The 16,673-nt window shown below is 38.7% G+C and overlaps 1 protein-coding gene across 3 annotated transcripts in view; it reads left to right on the plus strand.

Annotated features, from left to right (window-relative positions):
- The window catches only part of LOC117402431 (AT-rich interactive domain-containing protein 4B-like), a 146,625-nt gene that overhangs the window by 92,881 nt on the left and 37,071 nt on the right, over positions 1 to 16,673 (plus strand). For all 3 annotated transcript variants that reach the window (XM_059024391.1, XM_034003560.3, XM_034003561.3), the window contains exons 12-15: positions 6,423 to 6,495; positions 9,523 to 9,617; positions 12,644 to 12,741; positions 14,447 to 14,768. In XM_059024391.1, the coding sequence (XP_058880374.1) occupies positions 6,423 to 6,495; positions 9,523 to 9,617; positions 12,644 to 12,741; positions 14,447 to 14,768 (588 nt within the window). The remainder of the gene's footprint in view (positions 1 to 6,422; positions 6,496 to 9,522; positions 9,618 to 12,643; positions 12,742 to 14,446; positions 14,769 to 16,673) is intronic.

Consider the following 16,673-nt stretch of genomic DNA (forward strand, 5'->3'; position numbering starts at 1 on the left):
CTAAGAAACAAGCAATACAGCTTTTTTTTTTAGTTTGTGTTTGAACTTTGTTTTGTAAAAACAAAACGGTTTGTGCAGTTATTGTGTACAGTGTGTTTTGTTTCTGTAGGTTGTATATGCATATTTTTTTGTGTTTGTAGTGTATAGGCTACGTGCAACTACTGCTAAAATATAAACTGCTAAAAATGTTCGCCTTGTTTCACTCGGCACCATACGTTTTCAGTCTTGGATACTTTGCTCTGCTCCCACCCCCTGATACACACATATATCGTTAAAAACTGGTGTTCGTTATAAGCAGGGTTCATGAAGTTAGCCTGTGTGTGTGTGTGTATATATATTGTGTGTGTACGTATAGATATGTATGTATATAGATATATAGATAGATAGATAAAAAATATGTGTGTGTTATATATATAGTATGTATGCATATATAATGTATGTGTGTGTAATATGTATTATTATTTATTATTATTTATTTCTTAGCAGACGCCCTTATCCAGGGCGACTTAGTCGTAAACAAAAATACATTTCAAAGAATCACAGTACAAGTATTAATACAATTAAGAGCAAGATAAAATACAATGACTTTGGTTCTACAAGTACAAGTATATGACAAAGTACGATTCAATAACGGAGCAGGTAGCAGTGTCAGTGATAGTTACAGCAGGATATAATTAAATACAAAATACTACAGATTAAATGACAGATTACAGTACTCTGGGTGCAGTCTGGTCAAGGCATCTGTAGGCGAGTACAAGAGTCTTGAACTGGATGCGAGTGGTGACCGGGAGCCAGTGGAGTGAGTGGAGCTGTGGAGTTGCGTGGGAGAAGCGAGGCATAGAGAACACGAGGCGAGCAGCGGAGTTCTGGATGAGCTGGAGCGGACGGGTGGCGGACGCAGGGAGGCCAGCCAGGAGGGAGTTGCAGTAGTCTAGGCTGGCATAGTTGGTGAGGAAGGGTCGGATTCTTTGTATGTTGCTCCAGAAGAATCGGCAAGTGCGTGCGAGTGGAGATGTGCTGGGAATAAGAGAGGCAGGGGTCCAGGGTGACTCCAAGGTTCTTAGCTGAGGAGGAGGGAGAGAGTAGATTCCAGAGGAACGGAGATAGAGATCAGAGGAGGGGGAGGAGGAGGAGGGAAAGAAAAGGTCAGATTTAGAGAGGTTGAGTTTGAGGTGATGCGAGTGCATCCAGGAATAGATAGCAGACAGACAGGTAGAGATACGGGAGGGGATGGTGGAGTCAGAGCTGGGGAAGGAAAGGAAATTCTGAGCATCATCAGCATAGAAATGGTATTAGAAACCATAGGATGCGATGAGGGGGGCCAAGGGAGCGGGTATATAGAGAGATCAGGAGATGACCCAAGACTGACCCATGGGGGACTCCTGTTGAGAGAGGGCGAGGTGTGGAGGTTGCTCCACGCCAGGTTGCCTGGTAAGTGCAGTTGGAGAGGTAGGAGGAGAACCAGGCCAGAGCAGTGCCAGAGATTCCCAGGTCAGCGAGCGAGGATAGTAAAATAGAGTGATCAACAGTGTCAAAGGCAGCAGAGTGGTCGAGGAGAATTAGGACAGAGGAGAGAGAGGCAGCTCGGGCAGATTTTAGTGAGTTAATGACAGACAGGAGGGCGGCTCCAGTGGAGTGAGCAGAGCGGAAGCCAGATTGGAGAGGGTCGTGCAGAGAGTGGTTGGACAGGAAAGCAGAGAGCTGGTGGTGTACAGCCCGCTCGAGGGTTTTGGAGAGGAAGGGTAGGAGGGAGACGGGATGGTAGCTCTGGAGGGAGGTGGGGTCGAGGTAGGTTTTTTGAGGGGAGTGTTAGAGGCTTATTTGAAGGCAGAGGGAAAGAGACCAGAAAGGAGAGAGGTGTTGAGAATTGAGGAGATGAAGGGAAGTAGAGCAGGAGCAGCAGCTTGAAAGAGGTGAGTGGGGAAGAGGATGTTAAGGGTTGGTTTTCAAATGATCTGGTTGACTAATTTTTGCAGTAGTGTGTCGCAGCCTAGAATGATTACCAGAGTGATATATTATTTACTGTCTGCCTCCCAAACATTCTGAAGAGATTTTGTGTCTCAAATAAACTGCTGCTGTGAATTCTTATTCTATACTATTCTGTTACTATTTATATATGTCATGGTTGTAAATTTTGTAATCATACTGATACAGTAACTCCAATCTTGAATTTAAAGCTGTGTCGTGGATGTATGTTACTGACTTACAGTACTTGTTAAATAGATATTTTGCAGTTTGCAGAACAAAACTGCACGAGATATCATCTCCTATTAAAATAAGAGACAGTGTACACACAATGTATTAACTTTTAAAACAAGAAGTGTTTCAATTTTGCAGGCATAGAGATTTCTTTTTCAAGAAATATTTGCAGGTTTTGGTCTGTTAGACAAGAGTAGTCACTGCTGCTGAATAAATTACTGGCAAAAAAAAAATGCTAGACAATACAGCTGCTCCAGTATGAGCATGTGTGGTAATATGTGTTGGCAAATCTGACTTTGTTTATTAGCAAATATAACTGGTTTACACTTGTTAGAGAAAGTCAAACACGAGTGCAGTGCTTCTCATATTGGGAACTGTGTTAAACTGAAAATGACTGGAAACATTAGTATTGCTACTCAGATTGATGAAGGGTACCGTATTTCCGTGCAAAGGCATAATAAGCTACAGAAGAATAGGTGTAAATAATATTGTTTTGTGGTGTTTTGGTGGTGGTTGGCAGGAATGGAAGGATGTGGCTGAAGCGAATTGAATAATTGATGATAATTAGGCTCTAGCCACATGGTATAAAAAGGGGAGGAAATCCTTTATTTGGTGAAGGGAGTTGGTGAGTTGCCAGTGTGCAGTTTGTTACTGTGTGATTTTTCTCTGTATTTGTTGGATAAAGTTCAGTGAAGGCTCTGCCCAGCCTGAACAGTTTTGTTTTTGTTTAAACCTTTGTTTTAGCCCTTGAGCTGGTTATTTTGTTCTTGTTTATGGTGTGCAAGACCTGTTTTTGTTTAACTTTTTATTTTTGTGTTCATTAAAATGCGCAGCCACGCTTAAACTGCAGCTTCTTTGCCTCTGAGTCTCCTTGCCTGCCGATACCAACTGGGCCTGCAAGGCTACCCTGTCACACTGTGTTATTTCCCGGATAATTGACTGCATCAGGTTCTATGGAAGTCATGAGTTGCCACTGAGAGGTCACGATGAGAGAGAGTCTTTTAATCAGGGAGTGTTTCTAGATTTGGTAGATGCATTTTCTCCACTAGACAATCAGCTATTGCAAATGTAATTGTGTCTAAAAATGCATCGGAGACCATACAGAACGAGCTTCTAGATTGTATGCTGGAAGTATATAAGAAGAACATTTAAAACTGAAAAGTTTGTAATGCAAGCTTCGTGTCAGTACAAGCCAATGAAACGACAGATGTGTCATGTACAACTCAACTAGTGATTGTGCTTGGGTATATCAATGGGGGCACTGTAGTAACGGCTGAAGGATAAGCAACTCTTCTAAATCAAGAACTGGAGCCTTGCAATTTAAAAACTAAACTTGTCGCGCAGACATACGACGGTGCAGCTGTAATGAGTGGTGCATTAAATGGTGTCCAAGCAAGACTCAAAGAAAGTTATCCATATGCACACTATCCATTGTTATGCTCACCAGCTAAATATTATTATGCGACAAGTCTGCTCAGTTATCAAACAAATTTATGCAAATCTTTCAGCTTTTTCAACGTTTTTCTCAACATCTCCGAAACGAACAGCTGTTCGACGACTTGTGCAAAAGTCGGATTCCAAGTTCTGGGGCAAAAAGGTAGAACTTTAACCCTTAGCAGTCCATTTATTCAGTGCGTCTCAGGCGCGTCCAGGTCCAATTTATATTCACATGCGCAGTTTATTTTAGATGCCCTGTTTAAAAGTGTTTTTTTTCCCCACAGTAAAATAGGTTTAAAAGGCACTGCATATCAACAGGACACTCTGTACTGCATCTCCAGCCCCGCCCCACCCCTTGTTCGCTGTATTTTTCACATACCTCTTCATAGTCGTGCATACTGATAAATCATCTCTTGATCTCTCGTTTTATCACCAAACTCCTCAATAATGCAATCCAAGTCATCATTTTATTACTGTAACATCTCAAAAAGCTCTGCAATGTCTGATATTCTTTAAGCGCTGGATGTGGAAACAGCTATCTTGTGTGTTTATGGCTGTGTTATCTCTGTGGTGCCGGGGCTATGTGTATTGCTCAGATCCGCCCCTTTTTTTTCGGCTTCACTCGGCTCCTATCGGTCTTACTCGGCCATTGAATGGTTCTCGGCTTTTTCCGGAGAAAAAATGACTAGAGACCTGAGCTTTGTCTTTTTGATGATGTTGATGATGACTTCGGACCGGAAAGGGAAAATTGTAATGTCAGACCTGGTCCAACATAGGACTGCAAAGGGTAAAAAGCAGAACAGTAAACGCTCTGTATGAATATCAAAAGGTTCTGCACGAGTGATTTGGGAAAATTCAGAACAAGGGCAGTTGGGATGATTGATTAGTTCAGCAGTCTTATGGGAGGTAAAGATTTTCTTTTTTGAAGTTTTTTCATTCTGCCATGCTTCACATGGACATTCTTACAACATCTTACAAAATCGAAATCCCAAGCACAACCAACCCACCAAAGAAAATAATTCGATCAAACACAGCTGATGTAGTGAAGGAAACATGATTCTGCAGGCAAAAGAATACTTCGACAAAGTAAATCACTTGATATCATTTGATCTTATCGATTCCAAACACTTCAGTTTAATGTGGATTTTTCCCAATGAACATCTGCACATGGGAGTGAAGTGTTACCCAATGCTATGCAAAGAAAAACTAGAAAGTGAACTAACGGTTTTGTACAGCAGTGCTGAATTCGAAAGTGTAAAGAGTGTTGGCATTGATTAAAGTGCTGGAGGAGAACAACCTTCAGAGCCATTTCAGAAACCTTTCAACTGCGGAGATCGCCCTTACTCCTCCAGTTACAACAGCGGAATCAAGATACATTTCAGTACACTGAAACGTATAAAGACTTTCTTGCGCAATACAATGACCCAAGACAGACTTCACACACTTGGTGTACTGTCGATCAAAAAGGAGCTTACCCGCAGTATTCCCCACTTTAACCATCAAGTCAAGTTTTTGATTCTCAAAAAAAACTAAGCGGCCAAATAAGGTAGGCTTTCTTTTAATATGCTTATGATATTATCATGTACAGCACGCCTTTTAACTGAGCACAATATTAGTAAATTCTGAAAAGAAATGTTGGTTTTAATAGCCCAGCCCCTCTAGTTTGTGAGGCTACTAGCCGCCACTGGCGTACTATATTATACAAATATGGACTGGAGTTGAGGTGTAATAGTATGTTTTGTGGAAAACTGTTGTCCCCTGGAGGGCACTATCACCATGAAGAGACAAAACATCAAATATCCGTATATGTTTCATTCAAAGACAGGTTTGTCTGCATTCGGTTTCCGTACGGCAGTGTAGAACGCTTGCAAAAGGCAGCTCATGTATTGCAGCAGTATGGAGTAGTGGTTAGGGCTCTGGACTCTTGACCCGAGGGTCGTGGGTTCAATCCCAGGTGAGGGACTGCTGCTGTACCCTTGAGCAAGGTACTTTTACCTAGATTGCTCCAGTAAAAACCCAACTGTATAAATGGGTAATTGTATGTAAAAAAATAATGTGATATCTGTATAATGTGTATAATGTGATATCTTGTAACAATTGTAAGTCGCCCTGGATAAGGGCATCTGCTAAGAAATAATAATAATAATAATAATAATGTATTGAGGCTCATCATAATTTTGGAGTGGAGATGATGCTGAAAGTTGACAGTAGATGTTTTCATTACAACTTTGGTGTTTTTAGCATCTTTCATATTTTTTGTTTTGTCAGATTTTCAATAAAGAATATAATCTGAGTATGCTTCACATCATTTATATAGCATGCAGAAATTCACTGCATCTTTGTTAAGGTTTTAGAATAGACTGCCCTGCCCTCTCTAACAAGGGACTCAATTTACCAACTAGCATTCAAAACAATATATTATCATATCGAAGTGTAGTCAAAATTATATTAAAAAATGAGGATTTCATAGCTGTGTGGCTGCTTCTGCATACCTGACAGACTATATATGTATTCTTAAATTCAAAAGCTTATAGTGATGTGTCATTTAATAATATAAAACATCAAGGGAGAGAGAGAAACAGAGGTTACCAGTAACTCAAAATATATCTTTTGATGTGATGTGAAAGAACTGTCAGAACCTGTTTGGTTTGGATCTGTTGGGCTTGTCAAAATGGGTTATTACATGCTGCCATCTTTTGATGGGGTGAGGCGTAACTGTAATGAGGAGCGCAAAATGCAGTTGTAAGGTTTTTAATTTCTAAAAGATCTCTGTTCCTTGTCCCCAGGAGGAAGTGGAGCCATTTCCAGGAGAAAGAGAGAATTTTCTGCAGCAGCTGTACAAGTTCATGGAGGACAGAGGTAATCATTGCCTATTCAGGGAAATATCCTGTATGTTTTACCACAGCTACCGCTGTGATTCATAATATACAATACAATGCCATTTAAGCTTGTGTAGCATATGGATGGGCACATGTAAACATTTATTCGAGTAATCAATTATAAATTGTGTAATTGTCATGATTTCTTTCTATGGCTAAATTACTCAAGCTCCTGATAGATGGTGATACCAATACTGTAGCTATCGGTAATGGGTGTGGTTGGAATGCACCATTGCACGCATTACAGTATTGTCAGAGGTCATGGTTTAATTATTCACTTTAACCGCTGTAGTTAATATTAAACAAGCCGATACCAAACGGAACATGGACGAGATTGCAGCCACGTAACATTTCAAAATTCAAAGATTTTGTTTGAGAACATTTTACCAAAGTAGACACTAAAACAGTAAAATTCACGCTTTGCAAACTGAGCTATGTGGGGGGGGGGGAAAAGCTATGAACAGAATAGGGACCCTGTTAAAACACATGATCCAAGCCTGTATCCACCTTCAGAGAGAGGCCCAGCAGCAAGCCTTGGTTGACTGCGAGACTGAGTATGCCATTCAAAAGCAGCAGAAGTACCGGTAAATCACAACAAACTATTACAGCTCATTCCACCAAATGCACGCCACAAAGAAGCGAACAACAAATCTAACAGCTGAAATGATAGCACCGTGTAACAATTTTTATTTTTTTTTGGTTCCTGGGTAGTAAGTGTTATTTCCTAATTGCTTATGCCTAAAAAGTATAGAAAATGGCTTTTATTCCCCACAAACTTTGCTTTTGTGACCAGGACAGTGATATTTTGAAATTTACCTATTTTCCAGAACATTCCAGATAGATTCAGTGCTGAGTAAACTTGGAGTAACTTCTAGAACTTTCCAGTAATATAAATAGTAGTATAAATACAGGGGCCTTAAGCCCACCAGTTCAGTTTAGTTCCAGCTGCCTAAGTGGATACATATCTGCATTTTTCTGAGATGGCATCAAGGTCATAGGAGACTTCAAAATGGTGGCATTCCTGATGGGTCTCCAAGGCGGTTTTACCAAGTTTCCCTGCTATCTTTGCCTTTGGGACAGCAGGGACACCAAGGCGCACTGCCACAGGTGGGACTGGCCACAGCGGACCGAGTTCTCTGTGGGGAGGAACAACGTCAAGTGGGAGCCACTGGTGGACCCCCGGAAGGTGCTGATGCCACCACTGCACATCAAATTGGGCCTTATGAAACAATTTGTCAGAGCTCTAGATAAGGAGTCGGCAGCCTTCAAGTACCTTCAAGACTTCTTCCCTAAGCTGTCTGAGGCAAAGGTCAAAGCCGGTGTCTTCGTCGGACCACAGATAAAGAAGATCCTGGAGTGCAATGAATTCCCCAAGAAGCTCACTAGTAAGGAGAAAGCGGCTTGGAACAGCTTTGTCGCAGTGGTTCGGGACTTCCTGGGCAATCACAAGGCCGAAAACTATGTGGAGCTGGTTGAGACTCTGGTGAAGAACTACGGCACAATGGGCTGTAGGATGTCCCTCAAAGTCCATATCCTTGATGCTCATCTTGATAAATTCAAGGAGAACATAGGTGCGTACTCGGAGGAGCAAGGCGAGCGCTTCCACCAGGATATACTGGACTTTGAACGCCGCTACCAAGGACAGAATAACGAGAACATGATGGGAGACTACATTTGGGGGCTGATTCGTGAAAGTGATTTACAGTATAATCGTAAATCTCGAAAAACTACTCACTTCTAAATCTTTTGTAATCATTTTTATATTACTTTAGTATAAATACATGTTAATTTGGACTCATGTGTTGTTTTTTTCTGACTTTATGTAAACGAAAAGACACAAATTCGCCCGTTTTCTCATTGGAAATAGGTAAATTTCAAAATATCACTGTCCTGGTCAGAAAAGCAAAGTTTGTGGGGAATAATAGCCATTTTCTATACTTTTGAGGCATAAGCAATTAGGAAATAACACTTACTACCCAGGAACAAACCTTGTGTTACAGATACTGTAAATTGCCTTTTAGCACTGTTGAAGGACAGAGTAAATATATGAAAACAAAAACTACATTTTTTTTAGTTTCGGCTTGTTGTATTACAATTATGACTTTTAGTTCATGGTATTCAATGATTTAATGTCGTACTCTGTACTGTGGTACATTGTGTATAAGGCTTCATGCAGCAGAATGAATACCAGGACCGGGAAGTATTTACTGTATTAATATGATATGTTAATTAGTGTAAACATTGATTTATACTTGTCCAATGAAGACATAATTTATTGATTCACTGTATTCTGTACTTTGTGATGTTGCCTTTTAATTGTTGTTTGGAAGGTATCCAAAAGATGGGCTTTAGCATACTATACTTGTATTTTACTTTCTATTAACAAAAATAGCTACTTATTTGAAGCAATGTCAAATAGGACCGCTATCGTTGTTGTGTTTTTTTTGTTTTTTTTTACATATTACTTCAATTGTGGTATTATGCAAGCAGTTTTTGCCCATGGCACGTTGATGTAAATAATCATGTAATCATTTAATCGTTCAGTTAATTACGTGTATATGATTATTAAAATATACAGAAATGCTCATCCCTAGTATAGCATCATTTTAGAGAGGTAGCATTGGGACGTTTTACAGAGAAATGCTAAATTATTTCTTAACCTACAAGGCAAATTAAAAGGAAAAGCTAGAGAAAATAAATTATTATTTAATTTGGTGTCTTATCTTACTGAGTTCCTTGTGGAAGGTGCAACATGACTAAAGGAGTGGGCTACCAGAGTAGAATTGCCTGACTAAGGCCAATATATTTTCCAAGCAAATGGTATTTTTTTATTTACAGTTGTGGCAGGGGGATGTTAATCACTGAAATAAAATCCATGAACTTCTAAGTGGTTCTAGGTTTATCAGAAAATGACTTTTAGTTGAAACAATGTGTATTGTTATTGAGGGTTCTAGGTTAAGCAAAACTAAAATGTAGTTCTAAAACGTGTTGCCACTTTGATCTACAGGCACTCCTATTAACAAGCGGCCAGTACTGGGCTATCGAAACCTGAACCTTTTCAAGCTGTACAGACTGGTTCATAGGTTGGGGGGATTCGATAATGTAAGTATGTTCAGTCTGCTTATTTTGTGTAATAAAATCATAGTAACAAAACTACCAAAAGTACTTTGGTGCAGGACGGTGCAGTTAAGTTAATGTTCAGTTTTTAGTGCCTGGCTGGTTTTATATTGTTTTAATTACTTTTACTCTCTGAAAGTTAATTATGGCCCAGTATGTTTATCTTTCTCAAGAATGCAGCATTTTTCAACGGGTCTGAGTGCCAGCATATTTATGTGCAAAATACAAGTGGTCTAAAGCATATAATTAATGTAGGGTGGTCCTATGGAATTTGAGCATGAACGCCTCTAAAAATACAAACAAATTGGTTTTATAAAAAAAAAAATGGCCAGTTTTAAATCTGAGCGATGATGGCCCTTAAACTGGGATCAGTTAAAGTAAGTATGCTGGCACTGAGACACATTGTAAAGTGCGCTTTCTTGAGAAAGATAAACATACTGGGCCTTACTTAATTTTCAGAGCAGAAGTCACAACATAAAAACAAGCAAGGCAATAAACAGAACATTAATTTAACTGCACCGTCCTGCACCCAAGTAGTCTTTTGGTAGTTTTGTTAGAGGCTCAAAGGTGAAAGTAATTCCATCAGCTCTTCTTGCTTATGTTTGATCTTTAAGGTAATCATTGAACCAATCCACAGCCCTCTCACTAAATCCTAAACAACATAATTAATTACACAGAATTGTATAAAGATGATCTACAGAATCAGCTTTAGATAAATCCAGCAAGAAAGCACAAACAAATCTACCAGAAACCAAAGCGAGCGATCTATCATTAATGTACTAAGTTTAAAACGAAATCCAAATTGAACATTTGCTAGGATATTGTAAGCAACTATTTTAATTGTTTACTAAACTCTCAAATACTTTGGCAATAACTGTAAGTACATTTATAGGTCTGTAATTGTTGAGGGTTTGAATGGTCACCTTTTAATAAAAAAAAAATATATATATATATATATATATATATATATACACACAACATCTGCAGATTTCCAAATTAATGGATTTAAATAGATTGGCTAATGGTTGAGCAATAATCTGTGCTGCTACCTTTTTGAAAAATATATGGCTGCGATCCATCCTGGCCAGCTGCTTTGTCATGATCTAGACACGGTATTGGTTTAAGTACCTCATGTGCATTCAAAGTACAAAAATAAAATGTAGCCTTTTGCTGTCTTTGTTCAACTAAATTAGAATCAATATCTGAGTGATCACTGGCCAGCTGTATAATAGAATCATCAAATGCCAAACAAAGTCTAATAAAATACTTGGTAAAACAATCTGTGATATCTTTTCTCTCAGTATAAGTGCAATCATTAATTGTCACATGTTGGGGCAAAACTGATGAGACATCGGTACATTGAATGCTTTTCATATTATTAGTAGTAAGCTTCAGATAATAATCAGATTTTGTTTTCTTAATTAAAGGTGTATATTTATTTCTCAGGGCATGGAATTGTTGCTAGTCATGTTCCGTCTTTGTTTTATATGCCCAGCATTGGTCCCAAGCCTCCAAAGAACGTGATATTTCACCAGTAAACAATGGACAGTTGTATGTTTTTACACAACATTTTTAAATGGAGCATGATCATTAATAACTGAAGTTCAGCCAAAAAAAGTTTCAAGCAGTTGATATCTGGAATAGCTGAAATTACAGTCCAATCTATATCAGCCAAGTAAGATAGAAAATGTTGCTCATTACAATTCTTGAAAGGTATTTTATAGAGCTTTACAAAATGTACCAGCCAAGAAGATTTAGTTATATATTTTTGATTGGGACGAGTTGGAACATTTACCAGTTAGTTGCCAGTGCCAAGCTTAAGTGTTTTTAAAGCATTAGATTTAGCAGTAAGTCAAACATAATTAAAATAACCCATGAGTACCAATTTACTTGTGCCGAAAAAGACTGAGAATCTTGAGAACGTCATTGCAGAATCTAGGGCAGGTGCTGGCCTATAATAACCTACTATAAGTAATGGTAGTGTATGCGGCAAGTTTAAGTGCAAACCAATGATTTCATAGCCCTTTATAACAGAGTCTACAAGACTAAGCTCAACTTGGAAACAGTATTTTACATATATTGCTACTGCCTCACACTTTGATGTCCTGTCAGCTCGACAGAGTTTGTAATTTTGAACCTGCAATGCATAATCAGGGATAGATTTCTTCAACCAAGCTTCAGTCACAACTGCAATATCAGGATTAAGAGGATTCAGCCATGATTTAAACAAATTAAATTTGGGTAATAAACTTTGAATGTTAACATGGACAAATACTAAGCCACTACACTTCCAAGAATTGTTAAACATAAACAATTTGGATCAGGCTGTGTGGTCCAGTGGTTAAAGAAAAGGGCTTTTAACCAGGAGGTCCCCGATTCAAATCCCACCTCAGCCACTGACTCATTGTGTGACCCTGAGCAAGTCACTTAACCTCCTTGTGCTCTGTCTTTGGGGTGAGACGTAATTGTAAGTGACTCTGCAGGTGATGCATAGTTCACACACCCTAGTCTCTGTAAGTCGCCTTGGATAAAGGCGTCTGCTAAATAAATAAATAATACTAATCAGATGGACCTGGGTTTAATTCGACATTCCCCCTTAGCAATAAAGTAAAATGGATACAAAATGTAGGCTTGTGCTGTTTCGTCTGTTTATCGTAACACTCTTTAGAGAAAGAAATCTGTCTTGCATAAAGGATGGACTGTATAGTAACCAGGAATCCCTTAAACAAGATTAAATTTGAATTTGCATAGAATTTTACTTGTATGTCTGCTTTCATCAAACTGATTGGTGCTTGAATAATACCAGAAATGCAAAACCTGTAGTGGATATAGAACTAATATGAACATTACATTACAAAACAGCATAAATCCCAACACTAACCAGATAATTTGATAGTATAGCAGAACACTGTTGTTGCAGATGTTGCAGACAAACAAGAACTGTGTGATAACCAGTGTGAAGCAGGCACACTGACCTTCCATTTTATATTTTCTTTCTTTTCTGTCTGCAGATTGACAGTGGCTCCGTTTGGAAACAAGTCTACCAGGACTTGGGAATACCAGTACTCAACTCGGCAGCTGGATACAATGTCAAATGTGCCTACAGAAAGTATGTCAGATTTTAAGTTTAGCTTAAAAAATGAACACACAGTTCACACGCTGGGATGCTTGCTTTAGCAACAGCCTTGGCCTCCTACAGTCTTTCTAATAAATATTGCAATCCTAGTACAAACATAGATGTAGTGTATTTAGAGAAGATAGACAGAAAATAGCAACATTTCTGTATACCAAATTTTGTGGTACCCTCCATATATGTTCAGCTATATACAGAAGCTGCATACCCCTGCTACAAGTCTCTTTCATTCACTCTGAACAACAAGACCGCAGATCTGACCCACTTTGAAAGGGGGCCGAGAGAAGGCTCTCAGCTGGCAGGTATTTCCATATCCTGCGTGTTGAGCAGAATCTAAAATCCTGGGTCATATTACTTCTGCAAAGCATGTGTTTAATGATGCACTCCCCACTACTGTTATCTATTTCCTAAGATAGCTGTTTAAATTGCAGACCATATATATGAGTAAAAGATATCGGTTTTATACAAGAAGTTACGATAATGTAATTTTACGTGCAAATTATTTCAATTGGGAATGCTGAACTTTTTTTTAATTTATGGTACCTTATTACCCTGATGCTCTTGAAGGAATGTATTATTAGGCTTCCAAGCTGGCTTGGGAAGCCTATTGTTACTGTAAAGATTTTTATTATTATTATTATTATTATTATTATTATTATTATTATTGTCATTTTTCCTCCCAAAACTTTAATCTGCTCCTGTTCACACGTGTTGTAACCAGTCAACATGAAACTTGGCAGGTATCATCCCGTGTAGATTACACTTCAGATGCAAATAAAAATTGCGCTCCTGCGTCAACCAAGATGGCGGCCTGACACATTTTTTGGAAAAACCTTTCAAAAACTTCTTCATGGGAACCGGTGAACTGATTAATCTGAATCGCACATGTCATCAGCAACCAAACCCGCTTCAAGTTTGCGAAGCAGAAGTTGCTGTGATAAATTTTACTATCAAAATGGCTGCCACCAAATTCGCCAAAACGCACCTGTTTGCAAACCGTTTAACCAACTAACTCCTAACTTGGTAGGCGTCATCCTGGGGACAGTGGAATTCAAATGTGGCAAAATTGTGTTTCGTAAAACAAGATGGCGGCCAGACCTATGTTTCGTTCTTAAATTTAAAACTGCTTCAGTTGAAAAATTGTTTATTTGATTAACTCCAAAGTTGACAAGCATCATCCCTGTGTCAATACAATTGACTTTTTCAAAAATTGTGTTTGTGCCTAAACCAGTATGGTCACATGACGCATTTCTTTGAAAACCTTTCAAAATCTTCGGTCAAATGTAAAACTAGCTTATAACTAAAGATAGGCTAATGGTTACCATGGAACATATATAGGAAACCATATGTGCTCTATCCAAAAATGATCTTGCCTGCGACCTTTGACCTCTACTTAAGTTAAAATATAAAACTAGCTTATAACTCCTTACAGTGTGTAGATAGGGTCATGGTTACTATGGTGTTTAAAGTTATAAAGCATCATGAGAGAATGAACTAGTGCAGTATTTTGAATTGAAACTGCTCCATAAAACTGATCTGTTGCTGACACTTGTGCTGCAGTGCTACAGCTTGCCAACATGTCCAACTGGTACTGATCTTGGAAGCTGTAAAACTGCCTGGCAGTTGTAGTTAATATTTATTATTATTATTATTATTATTATTATTATTATTATTACTACAGATACCTGTATGGGTTTGAGGAGTACTGCACATCCACAGGCATCAAGTTCCAGATGTCCCTGCCAGAGAAATCTGCCAGCAACCCTGAGATAAGGAGGGGGAAAGAGGATGGGAGTCTCCTCTACAAGCCTGAACTGACAGATGAGAAACTGGAGCTGCAGGAGCAGGAGGAGGAGCAGGAGCAGCAGGAGGAGGAGGAGGAGCAGGAGCAGCAGGAGGAGGAGGAGGAGCAGGAGCAGCAGGAGGAGGAGGAGGAGGAGGAGGAGGAGCAGGCATCACTGGAGACAGAGTGCAAAAAAGAAACGGAAACCAAGCTCTTCAAGGTATTTGGTGTCATACAGTTTAAAACTATGAGAAATGAGTCACATTGACTAATGTATTGGCTAATATCTTTGTAAGTGCAAGTATTGATTTATGTTATTGTTTATATTGTCATAATTTACATCAGATTATAATAACTGTTCTATCTGGAATTACAAAGTAACGGGGAAATATGCTTTGTGGTTGGGTGTCTTTGGATACGTAACTATGGGATTCCAAGTCCATTGTTTTAATTTTACATAAGTGATGATTTATACTGCGTTTTGATTCCCAAAACCAAGTGGCAACAACCATTGAATGCAGTTACTTTGCTTATGTGCACAAGTAAAAATGTTTAAGCCCACTTGCCTGTCGTGTAGTTCTGATTGTTAATCCTATATTTCTAATTGGACTAAAGCGGTGTGCCTGATGCTGATTCAATACACGATTGCCCTTATTTGATACACTGCCTTTGGTCTATTCTCTCATGTATAGCTTTTTGTCTACAGTCATCTAATAATGAGCAATAGTTTAAACATAGCCGCCTCCTGGGTTGAATGTGGCAGCTAGGTGTCACAGTTTTATTTTTAGGTACATCTTGACAACCAGTCAATTGTTATGGCTTGTGATTGGTTTGGCGAAGGCAGGCTAATGTCACTCATGAATATCCTTCCCTATGTATCTCATAGTTTTACCATTGATGAAACTTGTATAGACATTCTGCACTGCAATTTATTGCCATCCTAATTAGGTATGATTTGTGGTGTGTGATTTGGTTTCGTAATATCGGATCTTGGGAAAGGTTGAAACTTCAGGTAATAGTTGATTTTATTAAACAGTTTTTCAGTGTGGATCACACCAAAAGGATAAAAGTGGTTAGGGTTACATATTTGATGTCTTATTTACAGATGTTTAACCCTTTAAAGTGTATACATGATCATACTCAAGTGTCTTTCTGGGCCTGTGGTTGGGTAAACATGATAAATGCTAAAGATATGCTTTTGGTACATTTTTATGAACGTTTAAATGCTATGCAGTGTCAATGTTTAAATCACATCTACAGATGTACACACTCTTTATATTACATTCTGATGTATACTGACAGCCCTGGTTAGTATTTTCTAAGCAAAGAAACCCTAAATAAGCAAATAGCGTTTTAACATTGCAAAGACTTAACTACAAAGTAAAAAAAAAAACAAGTACACGCCAAAGTATATATTGAAATATGTATATTTTAAATGTCCTCTTCAATCAGACAATGGTTGTAAAGGTTCATTTAACAAAAAAAAAAGCGGATGGCTGACGGCACTCGTTTTGGAGGACATGAGTGCTTGTCTTTGTCTCTCCCGAGTTAGTTCAGGGTTTGCAGCGGTGAGCCAGGTTGAATAATAATTGGACATTCCAAAAATTGGATGAAAATAATTGTTAAAAAAAAAAGTTAGAAAAAAACGCTTGTCATTAACCCTCTTACCACGTGGACTGGATACCATACCACACCTACTACAGCATGAACACAGAGTGTGCACCACTGAAGTGCCAGATTGACCGATAATAAAACCTGCCCCAATGAGAAAAACTACTTGGAGGCAATTGCCAAACCCCTTCCTTTTTATAATATCCGCCCTTACTGTGGCACCACAGCAGTCGGATATGCGACGGACTGCTGTATATGCTGATAAATGACTAAAATGAATACATTAAAAAATATGTGTTTTTGGTGAAATTTGTCACGTGCCCGGTTATACGTCTCGCATATTCATCGTTTAACCACTTCTTTAGAGTTTAAATGTTTCAAATTCCCATCCCTAATAAACGTGCTTCATGTTATTGATTAACTAGACCACCATACTTTACCGTACAGGTTGGAAACACATATCTTTGGATAGGGGAGGGATTGGATTTCACTCCCTTGATTTTTTTATTTTTTT

The sequence above is a fragment of the Acipenser ruthenus genome, chromosome 5, assembly GCF_902713425.1.
Source record: "Acipenser ruthenus chromosome 5, fAciRut3.2 maternal haplotype, whole genome shotgun sequence".
In the NCBI taxonomy this organism is placed as follows: domain Eukaryota; kingdom Metazoa; phylum Chordata; class Actinopteri; order Acipenseriformes; family Acipenseridae; genus Acipenser; species Acipenser ruthenus.